The sequence below is a fragment of the Chiloscyllium plagiosum genome, unplaced genomic scaffold (genome assembly GCF_037043375.1).
Source record: "Chiloscyllium plagiosum isolate Xiang-an unplaced genomic scaffold, Cpla_swu_hap1 HiC_scaffold_3, whole genome shotgun sequence".
In the NCBI taxonomy this organism is placed as follows: domain Eukaryota; kingdom Metazoa; phylum Chordata; class Chondrichthyes; order Orectolobiformes; family Hemiscylliidae; genus Chiloscyllium; species Chiloscyllium plagiosum.
Window position 1 is genome coordinate 6278461 of NW_028270141.1, and position 20342 is coordinate 6298802.

Below are 20342 nucleotides of genomic sequence, written 5' to 3' on the forward strand. Positions count from 1 at the left end.
TCGGGTCTCCACCTTGGGTGGCAGTCATCCATATCAGAGAGGGCATTCCATTGGCGATGATTGCCACAGCCCCAGTCTATGGAGGTTGGCATCAGTCATTCAGCAGCCTTACCACATCATCATGGCATGTCCTCAACCCAGTTAGAATGCAGTTCTCCACCGCATTTTGCAATACACCAGCGGCTTTCATGAAAATGCTGCTGCCAGAACACTTTGTAGGCAGCCATCTCCCACACTGGGTAAAGATGCTCCTCACTTGCTTTCTCAGGATTCATTCAATCTGCACCTATTCGGATGCTCGCCTCATTTACCTTTTTGTGCTTTGCCAACTTAGAATTTTAAAGGCTTTCCAGTACATGACGTTCCTACACTGAAAAATGAGAAGATGTTATGCTGTGCTGTACATTTGGGAAAGAACAGAACAGAGCACTTTGGGGCCAGTGACCATAATTCTATTAGTTTTAAAATATTGATGGAAAAGGATAGACTAGATCGAAAAGTTGAAGTTCTAAATTGGAGGAAGGCTAATTTTGATAGTATTAGGCAAGAACTTTCAAAAGCTGGTTGGGGGCAGATTTTGCAGGTAAAGGGACAGCTGGAAAATGGGAAGCCTTCATAAATGAAATAACGAGAGTCCAGAGACAGTATATTCTTGTCAGGGTGAAAGGAAAGGCTGGTAGGTGTAGGGAATGCTGGAAGACTAAAGAAACTGAGGGTTTAATTAAGGAAAAGAAGGAAGCATATGTCAGGTACAGACAGAATAGATCGAGTGAATCCTCAGAAGAGTATAAAAGAAGTAGAGGTATACTGAAGAGGGAAATCAGGAGGGCAAAAACGGGATATGAGATAGCTTTGGCAAATCGAGTTAAGGCGAATCCAAAGGGTTTCTACAAATACGGTAAGGATAAAAGGGTAACGAGGAAGAGAGTAGGAGCCCTCAAAGATCAGGAGAAAGTGAGGACTGCAGATGCTGGAGATCAGAGTCAAGAGTGTGTTTCTGGAAAAGCACAGCAGGTCAGGCAGCATCCGAGGAGCAGGAGAATCGACGTTTCGGGTCAGAGGGGCATGAACTTGGCTTGTATTTCTTTGATTTTAAAGGTTTGAACTGTGACCTATTAGACCTGTTTAACAATAAGAAGTGACTCAGTAGAGTAGATAAAGAGAAACTGTTTTCGTTGGTGGAGGAATTGAGAATGAAGTGCAGAATCTTAAAAATTAGAGTTGGCCATTTAGGAGAGATGTAAGAAAGCATTTTGACTATACAAATTTAAGTAGATATCTGGCTTTCTCTTAAGTAATAGAGTAGTGGATTATGAGGAGAAAGTGAGGGCTGCAGATGCTGGAGATCACAGCTGAAAGTGTGTTGCTGGAAAAGCGCAGCAGGTCGGGCAGCATCCAAGGTACAGGAGAATCGACGTTTCGGTTCCTGAAGAAGGGCTTATGCCCGAAACGTCGATTCTCCTGTTCCTTGGATGCTGCCTGACCTGCTGCGCTTTTCCAGCAACACACTTTCAGCTCTAGTGGATTATGAGTCAATTTAAATTTTCAGTTTTGAAATGGACAGATTTATACCATTGCCAAACAGAGAGAGACATGTTTTAATCCACCACTCTGTTACTTAAGAGTCACTTTTCGTTGTTAAGCAAGTCAAGTAATTTACTGAAAAATCAATTTCAGATTTACTGAAAATCTGATGCCCAACTCAACTGGATAATGGCAACATGAATACAGCATTGTCTTGATGAATAAAGGTAGTTGTACAATGGGGTTTTCCAGGGGACAGAACCTGGACCATTGCATTTCTTGATACTTATTAAAGATCAAATTTGAGGACACAAAATTTACAGAATACATAAAACTTGGAAGCATTTTGAAATTTGAGGAGAATAGTAATAGACATCAAGAAGGTATTGAACCCATGGCAGGTATATTTCAATGCAGAAAAGGGTGAAGTGACCCACTTTGGCAGAGTTAGTGTGGAGAGACAAAATAAACACAAAGGGTACAAATCTAAAATGGGTACTACCCCAGACACAACTGAGGTTTGAAGGTGGCAAGACCAATGCAGAAAGTGGTTAACCAAGCTTATGGAATCCTAGGCTTGATAAAGACTACAAAAGAAGTGAAGCTGTGATGAACCTTTATAAAACACTGATTGGGCCTCAGCAGGATTGTGTTCAATTCTTTGCACTGCACTTTGGAAAAGATACGAAGGTTTTAGAGAGAATGCAAAATAGATTTGTAAGAATGGTTCCAGGGACAAGAACTTCAGTTACTTAATTAGAATTGGTGAAGCTGGCATTGTTCTCCTGAGTGAAGAGAGGATTCAGAGCAGCTTAAATAGAGGTGTTCAAAACCATGAGGGGTCTAGACAGAATAGATAGAACTGTTTGCATTGGCAGAAGGGTGGAGAATAAGAGGAAGTTGATTTAAGGTGTTTGGCAAAAGAAACAGTGGTGACACAAGACCTCAAGTGGTTATGACCTGGCATCTACTGAATGAGAATGTGATGGAGATAGAGTCAATCCGAGAAAATTGCACAACTATGGGGAAAGGACAGAGGACTAGATCTAACTGACTTGCTCTTCCAGACAGCCAGCACAGACCTGCTGTGCCAAATTACCTCCCTCCCTGCTGAAATCAGCCTGTGTTTCTATGATTTTGAATGTGCAATTTAAATTCTTTGAATAAACTAAGCATATTGAAGAAAATAAAAATGGCAGAATTCCCCAAAGATATCTAATAAATGGAATGAAATGCAGCAGCATTTACCACATTATGTGAAACAGAAAAGTTTGTTCAGATGTCTATCATATCAACATACCTCTAAGAGGCCTGAGATGCACTTTGTGATACCTTCAACTTGGCAAGAGTCAGTCCTTCATCTTCAGTCAGGAGTTTTGATAAAGAAGTTTAACTTAAATTGGATGTTGGCTTGGATTTTGCAGTTGGAACAACAGGGTAGAGACTATCACCACATACCATCAACAGGAGTTAAAACAGATAGCATCTTCCTGTGTTTGCAATTGAATACTTCAATGCAGAGAACCATGAGGTTGTTCATTGGTTACCCTTCTCTTCCACTAACGTTACTACACTGGCACCACAGTGACAAATTTAACATAATTCAAGGAGGACTTAAGGTTCATGCAGTGATCCATTGCATAGTTACCAACAAACTATCATAGCCTTAGGACTTAGGACAAGTATAAAATACTTTGTTGTAGCAGTTTGTTAAAAGTCTTAATTAAGGACAAACAACCTCTCTGGCATGAAAATTAATTTCTATGAATGCTGGTTGTAATACCATCAAGATTAATTATATTGAAGATTTATGTTTTTTTTCTGTTAACCTCATTTATCTTTTCTCTCAATCCCATCTTTCTTTCCTCTTTTTATCTTGCTTTTCACACATAATTTCTCATTCAATTAAATATTTTAATTGACATTTCCTGGTTCTGCTGCTATGTGCCTCACTAAGGAGATTGGTTGAAGACAAATATTTTTGCTTACCATATTCACACAGTTCCAAACTCCCCTGTAGAGGGCAACATACTGAAATAGAATTTTAAATACCATAAGTTGCTGTACAAAACCATATAGCAAGTCTATGCATAGCCATCTGCTTTAAAAGGTGTACACTGTTCACTGTTCACCACTAAATCTGAGCTAATACAACGAATCCTCCTCACATATAGATAGCATGACCTCATTATGTTTATGAATATTATTAAGGCTTTGTGTGTGAGAGTCAGGATTTCAGTAGAGAGGCCAAAACAATGCCAGTTCTCTGCCCTAAACAAGTTTTCATGGAGCAGAAACAAGCAAAAGTTACATCTCCCATTCTATAACGCTTTATAATCAAAATTACAGTTGCTTTCTGAGCATCGGTTGAACTAGATGCCATCATTGATTCCATTTTAGTGCTGTTTGTAGAGTCCAGAAGGAATAATCTTAACCCTATCTTCAATGTTTGAATAGTTTCTAGATCACTATTTTTCTTGTCATAAGCTGATGTAAGATGTCCCTTAAACTGGTGGTAGCATTCATTTTCTATATATTGTTGATATTACCATTTGAAACTTGAGATGGGGTACTGCAGGCTTAAATTATCATATTTTAGGAAACCCTGAAAGTGTTTGACTAAATGCAGAGTGGTTTCTGTTCAATGAAAACATGAAGTGTTTGTAAACCCCTTCCTTGCCATCAGCAGTTGTGACTGAACACTCTCCGAACCAGTAGATCATGAGGCTTTAGGTATTGCTATTTCTATTTTTCATTTTGAAGATTCAAAGATGTCACTAACAGAATGCCTTATGTGCAGTTTAGAACAGCAATATACTAAATTATAAATTGGCAAATATTTTGAATTTTACTGAAGAGTGGACCATGTTGCCAAAAGCTTTTGTTTTACACACAGGGCAAACACAAGAATGTCAAAATTCAATCGCTCACAACAGTGCTGACTGGTTGTCAAGTCAGATGGCACCAGATTATAGTCCAACAGGTTTATTTGAAATCACAAGCTTTCAGAGCGCTGCTCCTCCTTTAGGTGAAGTCTTCAACCTGATAAAGGAGCAGCACTCCGAAAGCTTGTGATTTCAAATAAACCTGTTGGACTATAACCTGGTGTCATATGACTTCTGACTTTGTCCACCCCAGTCCAATACCGGCACCTCCACATCATGGTTGTCAAGTCAACTTTGGTGGGCTAAGGCAATGCTATCGAGAGAGAAAATTGGATTTATAAGCTCGCAATGTCCCAGGTTATTCAAAATGGTCAAAAGGTTTGAACATTTTACTTTTGTTTCCAGGAATAGGTCCCTGTTTATGCAAATGTGTTGCTTCCAGCAAACATAAATGAGTCACATTATGAGCTCCACTGATTATCTCAAATTAGCTGTATGGGTAGCCACTGATGCATTCAGAATGTTCAGTGTGTGCTGCCTAATTGAATGAATCACATCTAATGGCAAACATTTTGCAACATCATGTATGGCTTTCAGTGCCGGTGTGATGTCAAGTACATGAACCATACATCCAGCAATTGGCTGATTGAATCAAAAAATTGTTCCTTTAGTTGTTGAAAATTGACTGAGTGCACATTGTTCTCAAAATGCCCATGCTTCAAATCCCAAACAAACAAAGTATGTATTGAACGTTCTTGAATGTTTGAATAGTTACATAATAGATGGAAATGTGTTGCTGGAAAAGCGCAGCAGGTCAGGCAGCATCTAGGGAACAGGAGAATCGACGTTTCGGGCATTAGCCCTTCCTGTTCCCTAGATGCTGCCTGACCTGCTGCGCTTTTCCAGCAACACATTTCCATCTCTGATCTCCAGCATCTGCAGACCTCACTTTCTCCCTCCTAGTTACATAATAACCAATTTAAGATAATAAGTTGATGTTGTAATGTTTTATTTTTACGCTCACAAGAAACAAACTACATCGATAAGTGGGACTTGTTTTCTATGAAAGAAAGGAATATGTTCCAGCGTTGTGCCTTCTCTTGAATTGCTCAGGGACCCTGGGAGCCTATATTTTCCCATTGCTTTCTCTGTGGTAATGCCTAACCAACTAACCAAGAGTTGGCTTGCCAAATAATAGGCACCCTTTTCCTCTTACGGCAGAAATTGTTGCAATCATTTAAAATTTAGCATGTGTGTATTAATTGTTTTAATGAATGCAAAATGAAAACTTTGACAACATATCTCTCTTCATGATTTGGAGATGCCGGTGTTGGACTGGGGTGTACAAAGTTAAAAATCACACAACACCAGGTTATAGTCCAACAGGTTTAATTGGAAGCACACTAGCTTTCGGAGCAACGCTCCTTCATCAGGTGATGAAGCGTCGCTCCGAAAGCTAGTGTGCTTCCAATTAAACCTGTTGGACTATAACCTGGTGTTGTGTGATTTTTAACTTTATCTCTCTTCAGCAATATTGAAAAAGGATTGTTGAAAAGTATTTGTAAAATATAGATGGTGAATCACAGTGAATAATTTAGATAAATGTGAGGTTGTTTCAGTTGATTATATTTAGTTGCTTTACTTGATTTAATCAGATTTATAAAATAATGCAGTATTTAAAAGACAAGATCAAGATTTCAGAGCACCACTCCACTGATAGCAGTGTGACAGAGTAGGCACATTTGAGAATGAATTGGAAGGCAGAGTTGGATGGAGATCATGAACAGTGATATTGGAAAGCTCCTGACTAATGGGTGTATGTCTGTACATTGTCAATTCTGTCAAGTGAAGGACAAGTTTTATCTCATTCTGCCAACAAATTGATGGAGAATGTCGACCTGGCTGTACAGATGGACTCAACTTTGGCTGCACCAATGAAACTGCACAGTGCTGATTTCAGAAACAAAGAGATTCCCCTCTCTCTGCTGGGATTGCGTTTAGGACAAGCAGAAGTCTTACCTCTTCCCTTCATCGAGCCTTTGCTCAGTTTCCCAGAGGGTTGGACTACAAGTGGAAACTGACATCCCTGAGTCTTGTCATAATTCCACATGTCCGTTGGCATCCTACAATTGGCATCTTAGAAATGCCCTGGACCCCTAGCCTCTTTGTGTCTTTGAAAGGCCAGTTTTAGAATACTCTTGTGCTACAAATGATTTTATGAAAGATTTGTATTTATGTAATATTTTCAAAGCTTGAAGGTGTGTCATTTGAAAAAGTCAATGGCTATAGCAAACATATAATACTTAAAATAAATGTAAATATGGTGAGTTAAAATCCAACGTTTCTTTTGCTGTAAATGCCAGGTAATATTCTGAGCTTTCCAGCAAGAAAATATATGCCACATCATTGATGTTGATACATTAACATAGGAGTTGGTTCTACAATGTAGTAGGGATCTAAAAGCCTTTTAAAGTCTGGTGGTTTTCCATAATCAGCTTCCATTCCCCATCAGAAGTTCATGAGTGGAAGTATTCTGTAATAGCCTAAAAGGAAAAGGAAATATTTTGTGATGAGATAGTTGGAGACCTTTGTACACTCCTATTGAAAGCCAGTTTGTATTGGCATACAAAAAAGCCTTGAAGAATCCTTTTGAGAATTATGACCGGGGAAATGATGTGTGATTTTGATTCATTTGAAAGGGTGATCCTAACACAAAAATATGAACTAAAAGATCAATAGGCCTTGTGGTTGATTATCGAAAATTCCAGTGTATAACGTTAACAACACTTAAATGTATGATCAGATTTTGGAAAATGTTGCACGCAAACTGTTTCTGAAGTTATCATTCACCTGTTTCACAAATAGGGCGTCCTCGTAGGATTTCTGGAATCACTCGGAAGACTCCAGAAAAAGTTTTATGCCAAAAATGAACGTTTGAATTGCCCAATCCGAGTATACTTGATCGTAAAAAAAGGCGGTTCAGCTGTTGGATTAAAAGCTTTGAAGATGATTCGTTCCTGGGGGCTGGATGTTGATGAGGCATTCATCCTTTCTGGCTTGTCAGCAGTAGAACTTCTAAACAAAATAGGCCCTCATATTTACTTTGATGACAACATGTTCCAGTCAACAAATGCTGCAGCCATTGCACAGTGCAAAGCACATTAAAGGATGCCATGGTCCTTGCAAAAGTCATGTTGCAGTTTTTCAGAGTACGAACTGTACACTACAAGGGAAATTAAAGTTACGTTACCGAAATATTCCAAAGTTGTGTGTTTTATTGTGAATTATATCTGGATAAAGTGATATCCTTCAGAAGAAATTATCAGCAAGAAGCAAGTATTTGCTCAGGATGATGTCAAATTTAATAAGAATTATCCTTACTATATGTATTTAGTTAAAAATCGCATGACACCAGACTAGAGCCCAACAGGTTAATTTGGAAGCACTAGCTTTCAGATCACTACTCCTTCATCAGTTAGCTAGTGGAGCAGGATCATAGGACATAGAATTTATAGCGAAAGATCATCGTGTCGATATATTGAACAAACTTGAATTGTTGTTAAATCTTTCATCTTTTAGAATGGGTTGCAGGTTTCGAATCATTAACACGTAGATCCAAGAACTTCTTTCAAGTCGCATTCCCAAGATAACTGCAGGTTTTATAAAAAAGTGATATCACAGCTCAGACAATACATTAAAGGTGTGAGGTTGCAGTCTTTGTGTATTCCAATATTGAGCTGAAAATGTGTCACTGGAAAAGCGCAGCAGGTCTGGCAGCATCCAAGGAGCAGGAGAATCGATGTTTCGGGCATGAGCCCTTTTTCAGAAATCCCCGAAACGTCGATTCTCCTGTTCCTTGGATGCTGCCTGACCTGCTGCGCTTTTCCAGCAACACATTTTCAGCTCTGATCTCCAGCATCTGCAGTCTTCACTTCCTCCTATTCCAATATTGAGTCAGACTAGTTCTATTTCCAAAGTAGGAATTTATAAAATGTCACATGGATTATAAAAACTATTGACTGCCTACAAATTGTGTGCTTTTTGAACAAAATAGAATGTATCTGCAAATACAATTCTGCAAATGCAAATTCACCCCATAGACTTATATGTGTGTGTGTGCGTGCACTAGAGTCATAGAGGTGTACAGCATGGAAACAGACCCTTTGGTCCAACCCGTCCATGCCGACCAGATATCCCAACCCAATCTAGTCCCTCCTGCCAGCACCCGGCCCATATCCCTCCAAACCTTTCCTATTCATATAGCCATCCAGATGCCTCTTAAATGTTGCAATTGTACCAGACTCCACCACTTCCACTCTAAAAGCTTGTACTTCCAAATAAACCTGTTGGACTATAACTTGGTGCTGTGTGATTTTTAACTTTGTCCACCCCAGTCCAACACTGGCACCTCCACATCATTTTTTTTTAATCAGTACGTTTGCATTTCTCATCTTTTGGATAGCTATTCTTAAAGCTTGGAAGAGTCTTATTTTCAACGTGTTTATGAGATCCAGATGTTAGTTAAGCCATTTTTTCTGAAACGTTTGAAAAACAAATTCTCTTACAAATTGTAAAGATCAATCTGTCTGTTTAATCTAAGGCTGTGATATTAAACTCCTTTATGTAATTGTCAATTTTATGTATTTATTTTTCTTAAATTAGGCAGTTTCTCAAATATCAATGCTTATTTTTTATATACTTTTATGAGTTTGAATGTGTCTGGAAGGAAGAGCAAGGTTTATTCTAGTGCTGTATGCTGTTAAATCAAATTATGTTATCTTCTAACATACAACATCTCATTTGAATTATAAGGCACATTATTTCCAAATATAGAGCTCCTTTCACGAATTATGTAGTTACTTTCATAAGCATGCAAAAAATGATGCACTGTGTAAATAAGATTTTTACCATAAATTTGGTCTGTTTGCACATCACACTAGGCTTGGGCAAGTTCCTACAAAATATGTTGACTATCAGTTTGAAATTTGCCACAGCAAACATATCAGCCAGTCAGTGACGACATACTCAGTGATGGCACAGGGTTTATTTTGGGGGAGAGCATTCAACATGTCCGAAATAATTTGAGTTGAATGAGCCTTAAGATCTCAAACCTTCATTCCAAGTAATGCTTTCCAGATGGAATTCACAAACAAAATGTTTAAATGCATTAAAAAACTGAAAACAAAGAGCTTCTGCAAAGTATGTAAAATCTGTATTTACAGAGTGAACAAGAATAAGTAAACATTTGAACAAAACATCTTTTCTTAATATGACTTTGTGCATATCAAAGTGAATTAGTATTAGAATTGCTTATGAACTAACCAAATGTAAACTACCCCTATCTTTTGCTATCCTGAACATTGCACAAGAACAAAATAATTGTTAGCCTGCAATGAAGCTGTCTGTCAAACAAGTGGAAACATTTCTTTGCTGTTATCAGTAAGGCACAAAATCAGGACAACCTGCCTTTTAGAGTTACAAATAATGAGTAACTAATTCAAGAGCATCAGTCAAAGGTCAGAGAGATTTTTAACAGCAATTTATTCAGGAACAAAATGAAACCAAGAACTGTGGATGCTAGCGATCTGAAACAAAATCAGAAATTACTGGAGAAACTCATCAGGTCTGGAAGTATCTGTGGAAGGAAAAAAAACAGAATTAACGTTTCAAGTTTAGTGATTCTTCTTTCGAACCAATTCTGATGAAAGGTCACTGAACTCAAAACCTTAACTCTGCTTTCTTCCTGTTGATGCTGCCAGACCTGCTGAGTTTATTCTGGAATGTATGTTTGAAATTTCTATTTCCAACTCTCTAGGATAAAAAGTAAGGCATGCTAATTTAATTACATTTGAATTGTACTTTGTAACACAATAATCATAGATATAAAACACAAAGAATACAAAGAAAATTAGACTGGGAACTGAATTGCTGCCATTCTCTTATTAAAATTATTAGATTAATAAGATTGGAATGTTTGAAACAGTGGACAAAAATCCCACCCCCAGCAACCAATTACCACCACAAAGCCTCATGGTGTGACATGTGCAGTGGTGAGAAAGTGGGAAAATTGGGGAAAATGAAAATATCAGAATACCAACGTCGAGAAATTAAGTTTGCAATTCTCCCTTTAAGCCTTAAGTGGTGACTTCAGAATTTGCTATTGAGTGGTGACTACCTTATTTCCATGTGTTTTAATCTTATTAAAGCCCTCAGTCCTGCTCTCCTCCCCACAAAACTATTCCTGGGGTGTACATCAGAGCAGGTACCCAGTGACTGCAGTTTGCTGAATGCTTGTCTGAGCCTTCATTCAACTCTCTCTTCAGTTTAATGTTCCTGCACGCATACTAACATCCTCAACCCCTCAGTATCAGCAAACCAGCAGCCTCACCAATCACTGTGCCTGCTCTCAGATCAACTTGTCCCCTCTTCAGTCCTTCACAGCTCTGCTTTGGAGCTCAGGAACAACTATAACTTGCAAAATCACTTTGCACGAAAGGAGACTCGTGCATCTCATGCATTTGGACAGGATGTATCTTTTCGGCTCTTAGCTGGATTTCCTAGAACTCTTTCATTTTACACTTCCTTGTCAGCTGCCAGTCTGTGTCCATCGCATTAGTACCTATTCACTGATTTCAATACTGACTGACAGGCTATCATTCTCTGGCAGACTCTCATTACTTTTTCAGACAGACTGTTCAGTGACATACTGCCGGGGGAGAGGCAGGCAGCTTGTCACACTAGGAACTGCAGAGTTGTCCAGGGGTGATCATGACCTCTGCAAATGACAGCACCAACTGTGGGCTGGAATTTGCGAGCGCAAAGATGTGGTTTCAGAAGCTGCAAAGCAGACACCCTCAGATGGACAACAGAGTCATCCACACCACCTGAAGAGGAAAACTTCAGGGTGGACTAGAGGCAAATGTTGTCTTTCCAAAGACAACTTGTTCAGCCATTAATAGAAGATGATCTGATCTGGCTTCACTCAAAGTTCTCAAAGATGGAAGGTTGCCGCCCAAACTGAGGCCCTCAGACCATGTCTAGTTTCTGTTCTTGACAGTTTAATAACTGAAAAGTCCCTGATCCAGCGACCATATGTCTAGACACTACAAAATATCTGAGTGCTAGACTGATGATCTAAAGATCACTGGTTCAATTCTGGGTTTAGGCAATGAATGCGTATAACTTTGCTGACCCAAAGGTGATGACTCCATGTTCTTTTATGACCACATTTGTTCAAATTAGGCTGGGCTTTACCTCGATTTTGGAAATCAAATTTGACTTTGGGAGATTCTATCTGCAGTACCTGCTGTGCTTTGGCCAACATGTTTGCAAGCCCATTCATGATTCCAATGTCTGTCTGCACTAATTTAACAGCATTAATTACTTTCAGGGCCTGACGCAGGGGAAAGTCCCATTTTAGTGGACGGTTGTCTGATCCGATGATCCGGCAGCTCTTTGTTCCCACCGCTGCCACTGGGAGCCGCTAGTCACTGCTGGTGGTGCAGGAAATTCTACCAGACTGAGGAGCCCAGCCACATCCAGGATCAGGTTTAAGAAGTCAATGGAAGGGCTGACAATGGGTATGAACTTTGTGAGGAGTGCCTCCATGAACCCAGCGAGCTCATAATGGAAATTCCCCTCTGCCCCTTGTCCAGCACCAGCCCATGCAGCTAAAGCTACTGGGTTCCTTCATGCGATGGAGCCTCTATCTGCCATCAGTACAATACCAGGGGCAGCAGGAAAAAGTATATAACAGACTCTTTCAGGGTCTCAATTGGCCCAAGGTCAGGTGGGAGATCAATGCCTTCCTCCCCCATCCCTTAAAATTCCCAACAGGTGTATCGTCAGCAAGTAGATCACCTGCTGGATTTTATGTGCTCCCAACTTTCAGATCAACTGGTGAGGACTCTCAAAAGTCCAACTGTTTGACACTTATTTCTATCACTGTTCTCTTTCCCTCTGCAAGCATTTTAACTGCTTAAAATTGACTTTGTGTTTATGTTTGAGATAGCGTTTTATGTATTATGCTTCACTGCTCTGGCAATCTGGAATTGCTTTCTCGTAGTTTGATATAAACATTGACATTGTGACTCTTTCAGAGAAAACATTCATAAAGTACCACCTTCCTTCCTTGGAGGTTTTCTGGGAAGATTAGCTTCTGATATCTGCCTAACCTTGCTGAAATGTCACAAACTCCTTCCAGGTCAAAGCAATCAGAGCACTCACCCTGTTTTTATGGATGGCAAAAACACAATCCTTGACATCCTTAATGAGGTAAAGTGAGTCCCATTCCTCAGTTACTTTTTAATGAACAACTAAGGTGTTTTATGCTATGATCTGAGTGAAGTTTTATGTGTTATTCACACCTGGAGCCAGAGCTAGGTGGTTCTCATTGACAATAAGATCCTTGATTGGGGTTGTTGACCTGGGCCAATCAGGGAGCCCTGGCTGACAGAAACAGGGGATTTAGCAATCCCCCAGTTAGGCGGTAGTGTGGGGAAAAAAAGAAACAGGGGATTTAGAATTTTCCCAATCTAGGGATTGGCTCCAAACTGGGTGGTCAGAGCACATGGACTGTACACTTGTAAATAAAAGGTGATTTGGTGTGTGCTACTAGCCTCTGTGCAGTTATTTGAACAACCAATCAAAACTTGTCCCTGTCTGATCTGAGGCAGACACACTGTCAGGGAGGAATATCAGCTCCTTTCCTTTCCTAAGTCTATATCACTTTGTTCTATCTAAAATCCTAAAACTCCCACACATGTCTTATCTGGCAAGATACAATGCAATTACCCTGATAGATCTGTACCAACCCCAGCAGCTGAACCAACTGCCTGCTTCAAATAAGCTGTCATTTGTGTTGTTTCTGATTGTTTAAGAAAGGAAAACTTGCATTTATATGGTGTTTTTTGGGACGTTAGTGTCTCAAAGTACTTCACAGCCAATGCAGTAATTTGAAATGTACATTGTTATAATGTAGCTAAATGTGGCAGCCATTTGTACAGGGGAAGATCCTACAAATGGCAAGAGATAGATAGCAAAATAGAACGTTTGTTGAAGACTAAATTTGAGCAAGAGTTTAATTGAATGCTAATACAGATACATAATCCTTTATCCGAAATCCTTGGGGCCAGTTGTTTTTCGGAATTTGGAATTTTTCAGATTTTGGAATAAACGATACTTTCACAGTGAAATAAAATAATTACCTAACAGCAGACAAATGTGTGAATAGTGCAAGCGCTGAGACACTTTTGACGTCTGCCAGTGCTGACCCCGCCCTCATGTCACATCTGAGTCACATGGGTCCAGGGCATATGGAGTTGGGCCACCTGTTCACACATCAAATTAACCCTCCACACTACACGATAAACATTTCAGATTTCAGAGATTTTCAGGGTTTCAGAATTTCGGATAAAGAATTGTGTACCTATATTATCCGTCTCGTGTTTTTGAAAATCAATATTGTAGTGTAGGGAGGTGACTATGTTACCACTGGCTAGTGAATTTGGTACAGGCTTTAGAAATCCTATTCCAATGATTGCAGACAACATTTGTAGACCAAAAAAAATCCAGGTAATTCCTGATAATTTCACAGTTTAGCGGTTTGGCACTCTTTCATTTCTTGTCCAGATCTATCAAATGTGCGAAACATTTATAATTGTCAAGAACCAATAGCAAGCATTTAATTTAAAAGATATGTATGATCTCCCTATTGGTAAAGTTGCAAAGTAATTTAGTGGAATACAATTAACATGCGATTCGGAGGTTGACAGTGAGGAGGAAGGTATTAGGGTTGAGGAGGATATCATAGGATTTGTCAGATGGGCAGATCGGTAGCGGATGAAATGTAATCCTGATAAATATGAGGTTTGGAAGTTGTAAAAAGACAAAGGGGTACTCAGTGAATGGCAGGACACTAAGAAGCTCAAAGGAACAGTGAGATCTTCGGGTACTATCCACAGGTCCCTGGACAGGTTCATTGGGCAGTTCAGGAGACACATGGGACCTTTGAATTTATCAGTCAAGGCAGAGATTATAAGAGTAGGAGGTTATGGTGGAGCAGTGCAGGACTTCTGTTAGGCCACAACTGGAGTGTAGTTCTGATCACCACACTAAAGGAAGGATGTGATTGCACTGGAGGGGGTGCAGAGAAAATTCCCAGAGCATTGCCTAGAATGGAGCATTTCAGCGACGAAGTGAGGCTGGATAAGTTTGGTGTGCTTTCTTTGGAAAAGAGAAGGTTAAGGGGCGGTGGCAATTTGATTGAGGTGTATACGATTATGAGGGGCAGGAACAGGCTGAATAGAGGGCAGCTGTACTCCTTATTTGAAGGGTCAGTAACAAAAGCGCATAATATTAAACTGAATGGGAGGAGGTTTAAAGGGAATGTGAGGAAAACTATCTTCATCCAGAGTGTGGTGGGGGGTCTGGAATGTACTTGGATGAGCACTTGAATGTCATAACATTCAAGGCTATAAGCCAAGTGCGGGAAAGTGGGATTAGTTTGGGTAGTATTGTAACTTTGCCAGCACAGACTCCTTGAGCCAAAAGGCCTCTTGTGTACTGCATGATTCTATGGAATCATAGGAAAGAGTTGAAGCCTCATCCTTTTTGATGTAATGGTGTCATTAATAATCGGCTATCAACTTTTTTTTCAAGAAAATGTCTACAGATTTCCTATACAACTAGATCGGGTTTATTAGCTGCATAGTCCAACCTTGTATTTATTGGGTGCCAGAGAAAAGTGTCATGAAAGCTTCACAAGAGTATTATTGAACTAAATTTGACACCAAACCACACAAGGAAGTATTAGGACAGGTGGGTACAAACGTGATGAAAGAGCTTGCTTCCTAACAGTGCCTTAAGTAGAAAAGTGGAACAGTTTAGGGAGGGAAATGCAGAACTTTGCACTTTGACAGCTGACAAAAAGCAGTGAACACTGGGAAATGGTTAAGTGGCCCAGAATTATCAGAGCTCAGATGACCGGCTGTGAATGCAATCTATTAAGGAATTAAGAATCATCTGAATGTGAATTGTGTTCATTTGTTTTCCTAAGGGAAAGTTCTAAAGTAACTTCCAAAAGATTGCAAAATGCCAATGATGTGGTAAGCAAGAAAATATATTTTTTCTTGGAATACATAGAGATTAGTTGGGTCTTGTATATTGCAGATACTCACACTGAATAATTTTCATTCATTTCTTGGAAATATGAGAGAAGGCAGTTTGCTGAAATTATGCTTGTGCTGAATGGAAATATTGAGTGGGTGGAAGCAATGACCCATTTTTCCTTTTGTTTGGTGTATGCAGTGCGTTCATTACAATAGTCAGTGCGTTGGAACACTCAGCGGTCAACTTGTGAGCCATTTACATGCAACCTCCTGGCTGCTGTGTGGTCCCATATAGGTGATGCTTTGACAGAAGAAACCATTCACTAATGATTGAAGACTCTCAGGAGCAGGTATCATGGCCTGCTGCATTGAGCTATTTCAGCAATGATCCTTTCCCATGTGCCTGTTTTGTTGCCTCTGTGACTGGGGGAGCTGACGGCCTCGAGTTGATCATAGGCTGTCAAAAGTGGAAATTCCACTGCCCCCACCCAACCCCTCCACTCAACCCCAAAGAAAAAACATTAAAACTGAGCATTTAATAAACAAGAGTTAAAATTAATTACATAATTACAACAAGACATTCTTGTTCCTGTACTCGAACCCTCAGCATACAGTTCGTCTTCGTTACTGCCTGCTGCACCTTCACACTTAGTTTCAGCGTCTCATGCATAAGGACACCCAGGTCACGTTGAACATTCTCCTCTCTCAATTTACAGCCATTCAAATAATAAACAGCTTTCCTATTTTTTGCTACCAAAGTGGATTACCTCAACTTTATCCACATTAAATTATATCTGCAATGCAGTTGTCCGCTCAGCCAGCCTGTCCAAATCACCTGCAACACCTCTGCATCCTCCTCCCACCCAGCTTTGTGTCAGCTGCAAATGTTGAGATACTACATTTAGTTCCCTCATCTAAATCATTAACATAGTCTATGGTGTCTTATCTTCAGAAAATGTAAGGATCTAATTTCTACTGAATTGTCCTTATGTGCTCTTTCCATTGCATTTTCAAAGTGTTCTTGCAGACAGTTAAGTATAACTTGATCTGTTTGAAGCCTCACCGACTTTTGTTTTACTGTTTTATGTCTCCTTCTTAAATTGTAGATTCTGGAATCTACCCCAACATGGTTGTTAAGCTGGCTAGTCAACAGCTTAAGAGTTTTATTCTGTTGTATATTTTGTGTATAGGATAAAACAGCTCCTCATAAACATCATATGACAAAAATCTATCTGACTCCCCTTTAAAAACCTCAGCAATTTAGCCTCCAAACATTCAGAGGAGAAATCCCTTTGCATGGTCGGGGAGTCCAAAACTCAAGGGCATAGGTTTAAGGAGAGAGGGGAAAGATTTAAAAGGGGCCAAAGGGGCAACTTTTTCACACAGAGGGTGGTGCGTGTGTGGAATGAGCTGCCAGAGGAAGTGGTGGAGGCTGGTACAATTACAATATGTAAAAGGCATCTGGATGGATATATGAATAGAATGGGTTTAGAGGAATATGGGCCAAATGCTGGAAAGTGGGACTAGATTCATTTAGGATATCTGGTTGGTGTGGACGAGTTGGACTGAAGGGTCTGTTTTCGGACTGTACATCTCTATGACTCTATAACAGCACAACCCATAGTTAGACCTGAATGTGAAGGATCATCGTTTGAACCTTATACCAACAAAGATTTTATTGCTTATTCTGTAAACACATTTCCTCTTGATAAAATGATGCTATCACAGTGTGTCAGGGTTATGTCATTTTCATAGAATCCCTACAGCGTGGACTCAGGCAATTCTGTCCATCCAGTATCCACTGACCGTCCGAAGAGCATCCCATACAGATCCACCTCCCAACTCTATCCCTGTAATCCCACATTTGCTACGGCTAATCCACCTAGCCTGTACACCCCTGGACACGGTGGATAATTCAGCATGGCCAATCTTTGGACAACCTGCACATCTTTTGACAATGGGAGGAAACCATGCAAACATGAAGAGAATGTGCAAACTCCCAATGGTAGCATCGAACCCAGGTCCCTGCCACTGTGAGGAAGCAGTGCTAACCAATTTTATGAGAGAGCAGCTATCTTTAAATGGTAAATAAGCAATCTGAGCAATAATTGAAAGGATATTGCAGAGAAAATACAGCTCCTTTCTCAACACACTCAGGTGCAAAAACACTGGAAAATGAACAGTAATTTGACCTCACAACTCATCACATAACTAAGGCAAGACTTAGAAATTTAATTTGTCTTTTTATTCTTTTTTTCCCTGCTTAAATCCATATCCATAGTTCCTACTGAATCAAGAGCTTTCAAATTGCTTTTGTATTTTAATTGAATAATTTATGCATACTAACATTTTGATCCTTTATGAATAATTTTCTTTATTGACAGTCTAATCAAAAACTATAATGCAAAAATTACTCTCAAGGCAATGGGACATTCCAGCTTTAAGCATGGAAGAATGCTTCAAAAGTAATTCAAAAATGCTGTATGCTCACAGCAGAAGACCCAGTGGATGTCGTCATGGCTTCAATGACTCTGCAGGGATAATTTTCTAATTCTTGGTGAGGTGTATCACCTGCTGAGCCCAGATAATGAAATATTGCCTCTACAGTACATATGACTCTCCAACCACTTAAGATGATGGTGGTAAAATATGTACAGGGCTGTGCTGGAAATTCAGATATCTTACTCTGGCAGAGAAGGCTTCCCCACTGCAAGCACAAAATCAACAAATTATTTCTATAACCTTGTGGTCTTAACGCAAGAGTTGTTTTCAAATGCTATCTGAACTTTGAGCTCAATTTATATGGCCTTTAATTTTCTCTCAGGCATGAATAAATGCAAATTACACTTTTAGATTCTTGAATTGTGATTTACAGCTGAGTCTAGTAAAAGTTTAAATAAAGCTTTGTGTGTCCTGTAGGGCTTTGATTTTAGCATAACTGTGGTTATAGGGATTGAAATTATAGAGTCATTCAGCATGGAAACAGACCCTTCGGTCCAACCACTCCATGCCGACCATGTTTCCAAACTAAACTAGTCCTACCTGCCTGCGTTTGGCCTATATCCCTCCAAACATTTCTTACTCATGTAATTATCCAAACTTTTTTTTTAAAATGTTGTAACTGTACCTGCATCTATTACTTTCTCTGGAAGTTCATTCCACGTATGAAGTACTCTCTGTGTAAAAAGGATCACCCTCACATCACTTTTAAATCTCTCTTCTTACCTTAAAAATATGCCCCCTCGTTTTGGATTCTCCTACCCTAGGGAAAAGACTTTTGCTATTCATCGCCTGCTTTTTGTTTTGAAGTTTCTATTGGCATTAGTTAGCTAAAATAAAAGAATATGGAATGTTAATTGTGTACATTATTACAGAACAACTATCTCTGAAGTTGTAATTTGCCTATTTCACAAACAGAACCATATCAAAGGATTTATAGAGTTACTGGGAAAAGTCCAGAGAAAGTTCTTTGCCAAAAATCAACACTTGGAATGTCCTATCCGCACATACTTAATCACAGGAAGAAAACCCATAAAGTCTGTAGGAAGAGTTTTAAAGAAAATTAGCGACTATGGCCTGGAGATCGACGAAACTCTCTATCTTGCCGGTTCACCGAAAAAAGCAGTCTTAGACATCATATTGCCTCATATTTTCTTTGACAGTCAGCTCAGCTCAAATGGTTTCTCCATTCAAAGTACCTCAAGTTGTACTGAAGTTTAACTTTATCTGCATTGTAGATACTGGCCTTTGTGAAACAGTGCAATATCTATGTCAAAATCATAATTAAAAGAATTCTACTGACAACGTCAGAACTCTATTTATTATTGTAAATAGCTGCAGATGGTATCCTGTGATAAGAAATTGTGACAGAAAACATTATTTGTTCATCCTGTATATCATTTAAGTGTTAACGTTGATATGTGTTGTTCTTATGATTTTATTTGCAATTATTTGTGCACCAAATCCAAAACATTAGCTGAGTTGGTAGCAGTCAAAAGGCTCTTGGTTAAAACCACCTTCCAAACGTTGTGCATTAAGCTTCACCTTGCAATGTTGGGGGTGCAGTCATTTAGATGAGATGTTATAACTGAGCCAGAGCCTGCCTAATTCTATAGCATTTTTCAAATTACACTGAGTTCTGCTCGCGTTCTGGCCAGTATTCATCCATGATCAAGATCTGAAAAATAGCTTCTACACCCGGAAGGAAAGAAAACAGTTAAACTGGTAAATGAGACACACTGATCTTATTGATATTGTACACTTCAAAATGGAGAGCCAATAAGAGACCAATATGTCTCCTCCATCATCAGTGTGAACTGATTTTATTTTACTTTTTGTTAACCTTCTGAGTGGCAATTTAAAACAGTGTTTTGTCACTGCATTTTGTTTGAATGGAGTTTATTGGTTATTAAATAATCTGCACAAGTAATGACTGCTGTAGAATTGCACCTGTTTTCTTTTCCATGAATTGCCTTATGAAGATTTTAAAAGGGAGGTGTTTTAGGTGATGTGAAGTGTGTAAACCTGTGTTACCCTGATCTCTTGTCTACTCCTGTATTTTTTCTTTTGAATTTGTAATATTGATGAAGTTTATAAGCATAAACGAACCTACCTGAAGTAATTCTATATTCAGGATGAGGAAACAAGGCAAGAGATTATTGCAATAAAGTTTTAACTGATACTATTTTGTCAAATATTTTGTTAATAATCTTGAAGCTCATTAATCATTATAACAAGGAAAGCTAGTAGTCAGGTTAATAATGGATTAATGATAGTGAAACTTTCTGGTTTTAATGCCTTCTTACAATTTCATGTTAAATTACTT

The 20342-nt window shown here is 39.2% G+C and overlaps 1 protein-coding gene across 2 annotated transcripts in view; it reads left to right on the forward strand.

Moving 5' to 3' along the window:
- The window catches only part of LOC122540569 (cytosolic 5'-nucleotidase 1A-like), a 91981-nt gene extending 71876 nt beyond the window's left edge, over positions 1-20105 (forward strand). The window contains exon 6 of one of the 2 annotated variants that reach the window (XM_087975833.1): positions 18935-20105. In XM_087975833.1, coding sequence (XP_087831959.1) covers positions 18935-19237 — 303 coding nt within the window. In that variant the 3' untranslated portion in view covers positions 19238-20105. Of the gene's footprint in view, positions 1-7274; positions 7644-18934 lie in introns of those variants that run through there. The other variant, XM_043676444.2, reaches the window with a different exon arrangement.
- The last annotated feature ends 237 nt before the right edge of the window (positions 20106-20342 follow it).